Source organism: Lynx rufus, unplaced genomic scaffold (genome assembly GCF_022079265.1).
Source record: "Lynx rufus isolate CCGP_SWC_20201006 ecotype Redwood Valley unplaced genomic scaffold, mLynRuf1.p SCAF_13, whole genome shotgun sequence".
NCBI classification, from domain to species: domain Eukaryota; kingdom Metazoa; phylum Chordata; class Mammalia; order Carnivora; family Felidae; genus Lynx; species Lynx rufus.
In genome coordinates this window covers 149,816-162,046 of record NW_025814827.1, presented here as the reverse complement: position 1 = coordinate 162,046, position 12,231 = coordinate 149,816, and the positions used below count along the sequence as shown (strand labels likewise).

General features: G+C 39.6%; 1 protein-coding gene across 1 annotated transcript in view; it reads right to left on the bottom strand.

Moving 5' to 3' along the window:
- FBXO22 (F-box protein 22) overlaps positions 1-11,312 on the bottom strand; it is a 30,693-nt gene extending 19,381 nt beyond the window's left edge. The window contains exons 1-4 of the mRNA XM_047074737.1: positions 11,158-11,312; positions 10,656-10,794; positions 5,708-5,795; positions 4,818-4,913 (exon numbers count right to left, since the gene is read on the bottom strand). Of these exons, the coding sequence (XP_046930693.1) occupies positions 4,818-4,913; positions 5,708-5,795; positions 10,656-10,794; positions 11,158-11,312 (478 nt within the window). The remainder of the gene's footprint in view (positions 1-4,817; positions 4,914-5,707; positions 5,796-10,655; positions 10,795-11,157) is intronic.
- Between the last annotated feature and the right edge of the window lie 919 nt (positions 11,313-12,231).

Below are 12,231 nucleotides of genomic sequence, written 5' to 3'. Positions count from 1 at the left end.
GTATGTTGAAGCCCTAACTGCCATTATGAATATATTTGGAGATAAGGCCTTAAAAGGGGTAATAAATGAGGTCCTAAGGATTGGACCCTAATTCAGTAAGACTGGTATCCTTATAAGAAGAGGAAAAGACGCATTCCTAGCGAGAAAGAAATGGCCATGTGAGGACTTAGCAAGTAGGCAAGGCAGTGGTCTGAAAGCCAGGGAGATGCCTCAGGAGAAAGCAAACCTGCCAACACTTAAATCTTGGACTTCCAGCCTCCAGAACTGTGAGAACATATATTTCTGTTGTTTAAACCACCAGTGTGTTATCTGGTTATGGCAGCCACAGGAGACTAAAACAAATACAGCAGGTTACAAGTCTATAGAATATTATATTCTTGATATATGTACACACACACGTATTTATTTCTACATAAGATGCTATTTATTGAACATCTGGAAGGTTATGCATCATAACATTAATAGAGTAGTTAACTCTATGATGCTTAAAGTTGCTTGATGTTTTTTTTTCGCTCATCTTTATCTTCTCATTTTTCTTTAACAACAAATATTACTAATATAAATAATAAAACTCTTTTTTTAAAGTTTATTTATTTTGAGAGAGAGACAGTGTGAGTGGGGAAGGGGTACAGAGGGGCAGAGAGAGAGAATCCCAAGCAGGCTCCACACTGTCAGTGCAGAGCCCGATGTGGGGCTTGAACTCCTGAAACGATGAGATCATGACCTGAGCTGAAATCAAGAGTCAGATGCTTAGCCGACTGAGCCACCCAGGTGCCCCTAGAGTATCTTTTTAAAAAGTGTTAAGCTTTTTAGAGACCAAAGCTACAGCAAAATGAAAAAAATATCCAAAAAGAAAATTTCAGAATCATATCAACCCCCACACAATATATTCTGAATTAAAAACAAAAATTTCAGGTTATAAGGACCCCTTCTTCCACAAAAATAGATCAAAACAAAAGCAATTTTTAAAAGTGCAGATCTCATGACAATATATACTAAATCTCAATATACTTTTTATAGAAATGGACAGGCTGATTCTAAAAATATGTAGAAATGCAAAGGACCTAGACAGCCAAAACAGTTTTTAAAAAGAACATTAAGGCCTCTAGTAATATGGCAATGGCTTAAGGACAGACAAATACATCAATGAAGCAGAATTAAATACAGAAATAGACCCACAAACATGCAGTCAACTGTTTTTAACAAAGGTGTCAAGGCAATTAGAGGAAAGAAAAATCTTCAAAAAATGGTGATGAAATAAACATGAAAAAAAAATTAACCTTGAACCCCTACCTCACACCATACATGTAAGAGCTAAACTAAACAGCTTATAGAAAAAGACACAGAGAATATCTTTGTGACTTTGAGATAGGCAAAGATTTCTTGGAAAGGACATACATATTTACAACATCTATGCCTGATAAAGGTCTTGTATTAGAATATATAAACAACTTCAAATCAAAAATAAAAACAATTCAATAAAAAAAACAGTAAAAGACTTGGATACTTCATAAAAACAGGTATACAAATAGCCAATAAACAGATGAATAGATGCTCAACATAATTAAAATCATTGGAGTAATTCAAATTAAAACTAGCCTAAGATCCACTACGATGGCTAAAATGAAAGACTCATTTGAAGACACTAAGTTAGTGAGGATATGTAGCAATGAGCATCTAACACCCTCATTCATTGCTGGTGAGTATAAAATGAAACAACCCTTGAAAACAGTTTGGCAGTTTCTTGTTGAGTTAAACATAACCAAGCCCAAGACCGAGCAATTCTACCTCTTGGCCCAAGAAGAATAAGGATACTTATACAAAAATGTTCACAAGAGCCTCATTCACAATAGCCAGGAATGTGAAACAATCCAAATCTCCATCAAAAAGAGCATGGGGAAATAGTCTATTTATATAACAGAATAATAATAATGATAATAATAATAATAATTTTTAAATGAATTCCTAATATGCACAGTAACATAATGTGGAGAAACAGGAACCCTCTTGCACTGTTGGTGGGAATGCAAACTGGTGCAGCCACTCTGGAAAACAGTGTGGAGCTTCCTCAAAAAATTAAAAATTGCTATGACCCAGCAATAGCACTGCTAGGAATTTACCCAAGGGATACAGGAGTGCTGATGCATAGGGGCACTTGTACCCCGATGTTTATAGCAGTACTTTCAACAATAGCCAAATTATGGAAAGAGGCTAAATGTCCATCAACTGACGAATGGATAAAGAAATTGTGGTTTATATACACAATGGAATACTACGTGGCAATGAGAAAGAATGAAATATGGCCTTTTGTAGCAACATGGATGGAACTGGAGAGTGGTATGCTAAATGAAATAAGTCATACAGAGAAAGACAGATACCATATGGTTTCACTCTTATGTGGATCCTGAGAAACTTAACAGAAGACCATGGGGAGGGGGAAAAAAAAAGTTAGAGAGGGAGGGAGCTAAACCCTAAGAGACTCTTAAGAACTGAGAACAAACTGAGGGTTGATGGGGGGTGGTAGGGAGGGGAAAGTGGGTGATGGGCACTGAGGAGGGCACCTGTTGGGATGAGCACTGGGTGTTATATGGAAACCAATTTGACAATAAATTTCATATTAAAAAAAAAATAAGTAAATCTCAAAAATATTATGGTGTTAAAAAATATTTATACTGCATGAAAAAAACCAAGACAAAAAAAGAGTATATACCATATGGTTCCATTTATATGACATTCAACAATAGGCAATCTAACCCATGGTCACAGAAATCAGAACCAGGGTTTCTTTGGCAGGCAGAGATGGACAGGAAAAGGGCATGACAGATCTTCCTCAGGTGACGGAAATATTCTATATCTTGACTGGTGTATAGGTTACACAAGGGAATACATTTGTCAAAACTCATTAATTTAGTACACTTACGATTGTGCAGGTCATGTAAGTAAAATTTATCTTAAAAGAAAGAAAATGACCTTTGCATATATATGAATGAACAAATTTCCTCAAACTTGAAAATTTTCTAACCTAAAGAATGAAGATGGGCTAGGAGTCAATGGCTGCTTTAGAAATAATCACTAAACTGTGGCCTAAGAAAAAGGAATCCAACCACTGTCTTGGCGGTAGTTTTGTTGGAACATGCATGGAACTGGCTCAAAGAAAGCATCTAGCTGCAGGGGTACCAAAAACACAAAGCATGTCCATGAAAACACGAGAATTGGAATGGCATCTACTCCTGACATCAAGATCATAAGGGAACTTGGGGGAATAGACAAGCAAAGTTAAAACTCCAGAAGAGGGCAAGCACAAAAAGAAGGCTAGACTTCCCACTCTTACAATGGGGTCCCCCCAACAAGTCCACCCTCCCTCTCCTGCCTCCGTCCCCCAACCAAAATTTTAAAAAGGAGAAATGTGACTGTACTTTGAAAATGCCATGGTGGATGAGGTGGGGGTGGGGGGGGGCATAAGAAAATGATGAAGCTACCATTCTGTATAAGCATTTGTTAATAACTAGTAATGGTAAACCTAGACCACTCATTTTAGGAAAATTCAAAAGTTAAAACCATGGTTTTTGCTATCATTTTTTTCATCCAATGAGGAACAAAATGTGTGGTGATTGGCAGATATAATAGTATGTATAGGGGTGAGGAGCCAATAATGGTAGAGATGAAATAGTCCCTATCAACCATGTATTTATCCTTATTCATTTGTAAACACTTGAAATCCTTTGTACTTCACTGTGTTAAGACTCTTAAATTCAGATCAAAAGTCTCTCAGTGAAGATTAAAAATGCCAATTATGGAGTACTACTGAGTGGAACAAAGAAAATAGTAATAGCTGACATTTACTCATTGATTCTTGTACGTCTCTATTCTGACTACTTTTCATGTTAACTCATTTAATCCACAATCCTCCAAAGAAGTATTATCAATCATACCCATTTCATATATGGGGAAACTGAAGCCCTATAAAGTTAGGTAACTTGCCCAAGGTCATACAGAGACTAAATAGTACACCCAGGATTCCAATCCAGGTACCTGAACCACTGTACCATGACTGCCTCAACAGAATGTCTCTCCCCCATGAACTATCGAAAGGAATCAAGGGGCACCTGGGTGGCTCAGCTGGTTAAGCATCTGACTCTTGATTTCGGCTTAGGTCATGATCTCACGGTTCGGGAGATTGAGCCCTGCACTAGGCTCTGCACTAAGTGTGAAGCCTGCTTAAGATTTTCTCTCTCTCTCCCTCTGCCCCTCTCCTCTTGCATGCGCTCTTCTCTCTCTCACACACACACACAAAAATAAATAAAAATTAAAAAAAAAAAAAGAATCAAGAATAATAAAAAACAGCAAAAATTCACCAGCAGCAAACTTGGAAAAGGTTATAATTTCATGCTATAGCTATAAACTTCAAACAGTGATATCTAAGTAGAGAAACGAAGCTTTCTGGTAGCTCCTAATCCCAGCCCTAACTTACCCGTGCCCACCAGAAATAATCCTGGTTGAACTGACAAAAGCATTTAATGCTTTCTGATTTGGAGAGAGGAAGTATGTGAGCTCTTTCCTCTTATGAAAGGCTCTTGGAAAGATATGCATCACATTTGTTTTTTATAGATAGCCCTGGGACTGGGAATACTAACCACAATAATCTAAAGAACACTAATAGAAGTCAAATATACCATGGTAAATATGAGTAACTTTTTGGCATTTTTGGATGGACAAAAAAAAACATAAATGTGGTTTTAAGCTACAAAGAATTCAACAGTTATAGGAGCCCACATTAACGCAAGGCAAGAAATTATCAAATGGGTATTTTCTCTCACCTACAATTCCTGGGGTCACAATCCCAAGGACTTGGCATTGTTTTGGGAATAGCTTCTCAAGGGCAAATGCTGCTTCCATAGTAGTTCTTTTCCTTGCTGTAATAATACATTAGCAAAATTATTACATTCATTTTAGATCAAATCTGATGGTGGTGGGCGGGGAGGAGCAAACAATGAATAAAGCTTAAATCATTTACACCAGAATGGTTTATAAAGAAGTCTAAGAACTTTGATGAATACATTTTCCGATTTGGGGCCCATTTTATAAGTTAAAATTCTAAATCTGACCTTTAACATCACCAATTTGCCTTTCTTGCTTTGTTCACATACTGCTTTTGCCCCAGTGATGTTAAATTTAACAGCAGCAGCTAAATTTTAACTTGCTATTGTACCTCTCTGTTTAGCTGATATTAGAGCATGACTGTTTCACTGCATAGACAGTACCTGGATTCAAATTAGACAGTGATAACACAGGTCTAGACCTGAACCTCAGTGTGCCCAGCCTGGGAAACCTAGTCTACTTCTGCTCTTAGCGAGCCAAGAAGCATGCATGGTAGCTATAGATAACTTTGGTCTCCCTAAATGGGTCCCCATCACACAACATAAGGCTTCAATAGCCAAAGATATACATTGTTTTAATAATAAAAAGTGCCTGGATGGCTGAAGTATTTCAATTTGAGAAAAACATCTTTCTAAAGAATCTGTTTTAGTTGTACTGCAAGGTTTAGAAATCAGTCTTTGAAGCAAAAAGGGTCTCTTAAGTTTCAAAGACAATATATTCATGAAGTCCTAGAGCCTGAGAAAGTCAGTAACTCTCAAGACTAGGACAATATTTAGCTCTAGAGGTACATAAGGAAACAAAAACTCAAACCTTTTCTTTTGATATTCACCTCTCTTGTGGCCACGACACTCTTCCAGACTAATGAAAGTTTCTGAATCAGCCATGTAAAGAACTGTCTGTGGTAAGATGTGAACATTCTGCTAAAAAAAACAAAAAACAAAAATGGAACTGGATCACATGAATCTAGAAGTGCTCTCATGGTCCCTTAAAGTTTTGCTCTGGTCCAAACTGCCATGGATGTACCCTCCCTTCAGGTCAGTGTCTGACCTGAGCCCAACCACTTCCCACTCATTTTTTACTTCTGCTCCTTCCTTTTCAGCTCATTCATTTGAACATCTCTCATTTCTTCTTCAAGTCAAACTCATTCCAGCCTAACTCAAAATGTTCATTTTCATAATTTAAACTCTTTTTTGTTGATTTTTTATTTTAGAGAGAAAGAGATAGAGTGGGAGAGAGGGGCAGAGGGAAAGAGAGAGAATTCCAAGTGAGCCCAACGCTCAGCCTGGAGCACACCACAGGCCTAGCTCCCACAACCCTGACATCATGACCTGAGCCAAAATCAAGAGTTGGATGCCCAACTGACTGAGTCACCCAGGCAACCCCATAATTTAAACTTTTAAATAAAAACATTAAATGCCAGCAAAAGGGGCTACTTGCTTTCCTGAATAGGCATCACACTAATAGAAAGGTGCGAGCAACAAAGGAAAGTATACAAACTGTATTGCTCCTCTTTTCACTGCCTACCAAATGGAAGTATCCCAGGCCTTCATTTCTACCTTACCAACTAGTTCCCTCCAGGGAAACTTTTACTTACTACAATCCAGAAATACACACACTGCTGTGCACATTCTCCTGTGGCTCTCTTCATTTCCCACTTAATTCAGGACTATGTCCCCCAAGAGACACTTGAAGTGCCACCTCCCCTACAAAACCTTTTCTTAGACTTCCTCAGTACCCTGGACCTCATATATGACATACCTTACGTCCCAGTCATTCTTACTTGTGCCTTATCTCCACTTAGAAGCTAGGCTTATTCAGATTTCTGGTTTCTACTAATGTCACATTACAGCCAAGTGGCAAAGTGGCTGAATCAAACAAAAGGATGAACATACGTTTTTTTCTAAACTGGTTATTTTCAAAGATTTTTACTACCAGAATGGAATGAAGTACTTCACATATAGCAACTTCAACACTGATTAAATGAGGAAGTGTTAATCTACTGTAATTTTGGGGAATGTTAAAATGTTTCAGAGTAGATTACATATAGAGAAATTCAAAAAAGGTAACTGAGACAGAATGATGGTCCTGTGGTGGCCCCAGGGTTGATAAGACCTAAGGGTATAGTTCTCTTGGTCCACACGGCATTTTCAAAGAATGCAATTTGGTTACCAACATTGAAAATTACACACAATATTTACAGAAAATATGGGTTTCCAGATTCTTTTGAAAAACTAGACATGCTAACAACACTTAGACCGTATTCTTCTTGACTAGGGCTAAACAAAGGCAAGCACTCCCTGGTTTGTCATGGCCTTATTGCTCCCTATGCTGTCACAGCAAACCAACTTAGTCACCTGCCTAACTTTGGAGTCATTTGAGTTTGTGATACCTGGTATAGGAAGTAAGGAAATAGGAAGTCTAGTCCTGAGTTTTTAGGATTCTCTCATTCCTGGTACCCAATGAAAAGCAATTGCTTGACTCTTCCTTTCTAATTCTCACTAGAAGCAGTGACGTGACAGTCCTCAACATGAAAAGGTCTCAAAACACAATGTGAGACAACTGCAACCTCACTCCCTTATACAAAGAAGTTCCAAATAGCAAGATATGTTATAAATTTTTTTGTAGACTTGAAAATATTTCTGATAAAAAAGTTAAACTAATTTTCTTTATGGCTATAAAAGTGTCATGTCCACTAGGTAACCTAGAGGCAAACACAAAGAAAACAGCATGATTTGGACAAGGTTTCCATTTTAGTTTAACCACAGTAGCATTTACTACAATGAATAAACTTCTTTAAGGGCATTACTATATGAATTTTTAAAATGCCATTGATAATAGAGAATAATAATTTCATTCATTGAAAAACTGCTATCCCTGGTACTGAAGATAATGTGTTATATGCATTACCTTTCCATTACTTAACCCTAGAATAAGTCTTTAAGGGTATGAGGAAAATTCTTACTGTCTTTCCATTTTAGAGATAGAACCTGAAGCTCAAAGAGATTAGGTAACTTTTTCCTTTTCCTTTTTTTTTTTTTTAATGTTTATTTATTTTTGATAAAACATACACAAGGGCAGGGGAGGGGCAGAAAGAGAGGGAGACAGAGGATCTGAAGCAGGCTCTGCACTGACAGCAGAGAGCTGAGAGCCCGATGTGGGGCTCGAACCCACGAACCATGAGATCATGACCTGAGCTGAAGTTGGACACTTAACCTACTGAAGCATTCAGGTGCTCCAAATTAGGTAACTTTTTCAGAGACTGACAGCTGGTATGCACCAAAGTTAGGTTCAGACCTAAATACGTCTGGCTATTAACAGCCATTATATTGTATAAACTTTTAAAGCTATATGAAAATAATACCTGCTGTGGTAAAAATCTGAAGGAAAAAAAAATAGAAAAAAATTTAAAGCATTAAAAAAAAAAAAAATCACACAATTCTACCCTGACAGGAAACTTTTGCTAACATTTTGACTTATTTCTTTTCTATTCTTCCTTTTTTGTTTTTAAATAATTCAGATTATACTAAACATAATTCATAATCTGCCTTCTTCACTTATAACATGAACATTTTCCCTTGTCATTAATGCATCTTGCAGTTCATCATTTAGTGACTATTTGTAAACATTAGGTTGTTTTCAATTTCCCTTATAATAAATGATGCTGCAAAGAACATCTTTTTTTTAAAAAAAATTTTTTTTTAACGTTTATTTATTTTTGGGACAGAGAGAGACAGAGCATGAACGGGGGAGGGGCAGAGAGAGAAGGAGACACAGAATCGGAAACAGGCTCCAGGCTCTGAGCCATCAGCCCAGAGCCTGACGCGGGGCTCGAACTCACAGACCGCGAGATCGTGACCTAGCTGAAGTCGGACGCTTAACCGACTGCGCCACCCAGGCGCCCCTGCAAAGAACATCTTTATGGAAGTATGCCAGCACTTTGAATTTCTCCAAATGACAACTTCTAGAAACAGACCAGGCAGGGTTTGAACCAATATGCAAAGAAGAAAGTTTCCTACGAGTCTGCTTTTGGATCTGAGTCCCAAAGCCCAAACAGAGTAAGGAGAAAATCCACATGAGAAAAAGGGAAACAGAAGATTGGTCATTTATGGGGCATTTGTCTAATATCCAAACACATTAACAATGATGAAAGCCAGGTTTTTCATTGTCCAAAAGGGAGGTACAAATATATGACCTGAGAGAAAAGAAAACTGTAAAGAATTCTGTGTTGGACTGGAATTGGATGTACTTAAGCAAACTCATGAATTTCCATATATATAATAGTTATAATTGTACACATACATACATTCCTTGGCTCTGTCCACTAGGCTCTAAAGAAGCAAAACCTTTGACAGCAATGCATTTCAACTACCATTCTCCACTAAAGGAACCAGAGCTCTTTAAAGAAATGGCTGATTCCAGGACTAAAGCAGACAAAACACAAGATGAGCTTAGAAAATGTTGTGTCAGAGAGAAAGGAGGTGCTCAAAGGTGACAGATTCATCTCTAAAAGACCCTGAAGCCAGCTGAAGGGGCTCCTGCTAGCCAAAATGGGGACAATTTGGACACTAAAATCAATTCTTTTAGAGATGATATCACATTGAATAAGAGACTTAAGAGTCCATACAGATATAAATAAATGAATAAATTGAAACAGGAATACTTACATAGTTTCAAAATATCTCCTCACAAAATACTTATTAATTGCAGTGGAAAAGACTAATTTTACAGTAGCGACATCTAGCACACACCATGTCAATCAAATTATCAAAGGTAATAACACCAGTAATGAAACAAAAATGGAAATCAGATGCTACCTAATAGGATGAAACTAAAAGGGCACAGGATCACTTCTGTGATATTCCTGCCAAAGATACATAATCTGAATCTAAGAAACATGTTCTACAAGATAACTGGCCTATAATTTACATACCTGTCAAAGTTGTGAAAGTCAAGCAAAGCTTGAGAAACTGTTCCACATCAAAAATTAAAGAAATGACAACAGCATAAGATTCTAAAATGAATTATTTTGCCACGAGGAACATTGCTGAGACAAGTGGCAAAATCTGAAATTTTAGGAATGGATGGTAGAAATGTATCAATAATAATTTCCTGACTGATGGTTGTACTGTGGTGGTGTAGAATATTCCTGTTTGTATGTAATGCACGCTAACATATAAGGAAGTGAAAGAATATTAGATTGGCAATTTACTCTCAAATAGCTCGGTCCCACTCCCAAATAATATACCACAGCCTCACTGTCACCTGTCCTCAAGAAGTCTGCCCTTCTGATTTCATAGTTCAAGTCTTTACCTCCTCAGGTATTGCCCAACTTTTGAAACAGGGGCCCAGAGATACAATACAGAAGAACAGTCAGGACCAGAGGTTGAAATATTTGGGTTTAAGTATTGATTCTTGGCTTTTTAATGTGACACTAATCAAAGAGATCCAGCTGCCTTCCCTGACAAACAATGAAAATACCTGTTTTTTTTGAAGCAGGTAAAGGGAAGGTTCGGCATAGCGTTATTAGAATAGTAAAAATCTGAATACACAAAATGCCCAACATCTGAAAAGCAGTCAAATAAATCATGGCACATCCTTACAATATAGTTATTAAAATGGGTGTTTATAAATATTTTCATGTCACGAGAAAATGTTCCCTAAATTACCAAGAATAAGGCCACATACAAAATAAGGATTAAAAAGAAAAAGATTTCGTACTCGAAGACTGACCCACCAACCCTGAAACCGCCTGTGCAGGACGCTCCCGTCTTACTTGCCTCAAGCTCCTCGGCTGCAACGCGGACCAAGCAATGCTCCTCCAACTGGCCAGCATCCGCCGAGCCTGCGGAGATCCACGTCACACTCCGATGCGTCCGCAACACCCGACGAACACACTCCCTCCATAAGCGGCACACGCTGGGGACGCAAACGCACAAAGGGTTGTGAAGGGTCGTTCATTTCCCTCTCACAGACAACCCCAATTAGAACAGCAGGAAATTCTTGCGGGATCAAAAGTCCGGGAAGGGGGTGTCAGGGCACAGATTCAGAGGAAGAACAGGGGGCAGAGACAACCATAAGGCACACCTCGTCCCCCTGGGAAGAGTGCCCAAGACAGGGACAGGGGTACGGCGGGGGTACCACGCAGATGGGGGCATCACCTCAGAGAAGGAGAAGGGAGCCGGGGGCAGCCGTGGGTCCCGAAGGTGTCTGCCCACCCCGCCAGCCAGGGCAAGCCCGAGGCAAGTCCCGAAGTAAGCTTCCCGCCTCCTCTCTCCTCACCCGGCCACCCGCAGCAACGCCTTGGCGGGCAGGAAGGTGAGGACACGCTCCACCACCTCCGCTAGGTTACCCAACACAAAGGTGCTTTGTGGGTCCGCGGAGGAGCCTTGGCGATCGCCACCACCGCGATCACTACAGCCACCCACCATCTCCATTCCTCACCAACCCGCCCAGCAAGCAAGCACTACGGCGACTCGCGAGGCACTGGTTAGGCCGGGACAGGACTTCCCAGCTAGCGCGCATTGAGCAGGCGCGCGCGCGCCACTTCCGGCCGGTTAGGAGAGCCAGGCTGCTGAGACCCACCCACGTGACTCCAGGCCAACCCGCTTCCTGCTTGGATCCCCGAGGGCCCGCTGGCGGCAGGAGGCAGTGAACGGGCTTGCGTCCTATGATCTTGCGGAAACCTTGTAGGAGGCCTCTCACAGGCAAAAATAGGTCCTCCTCTTGTGCCTCTCGCTGCACTTGCAGCGCTATATTCTTTGTCGGTACAAAACTTTAAGTCATGGTATCTTCTAGGAAGAAACTAGGTAATATTTGTCCCTCTTTATAGTACAAATGTTTGTTAACATGAGTCCAGTTTTTGAACGGGCAGTATCTGCTTTAAAAAAAAAAAACTGTGAAGATGACAGGTGTGTAGATGACCATCTTTTATTCAACGCCTAGGGAATGTGGTTAACTCACTGTAGCCCTCACCTTCTGTATGGAAGGGCATGAATAGCACCTACCACTGCTGTGAAAATCTTGACCAACTGCATTAGTTCCTCACTAGTAGCATCAGATTCACCAGGAATTATGAAGTTTTGGCTTTAACAAGTTTTCCCCTTAAGTATCATTAACAGTGGTATATTAGTTGCAGGTCTGTGACATGATTCAACAATTCTATACATTACTCCATGCTGGCTGAATCCCCTTCACCTATTTCACCCATCCCCCCACCCACCTCCTCTGGCAACCACCAGTTTGTTTTCTGTATTAAAATTTCTTTTTCTTCTTTAAGTGTTTAGTTTTGAGAGAGAGCGCATGAGCTGGGAAGGGCAGCAAGAGAGGGAGACACAGAACCCAAAGCAGGTTCCA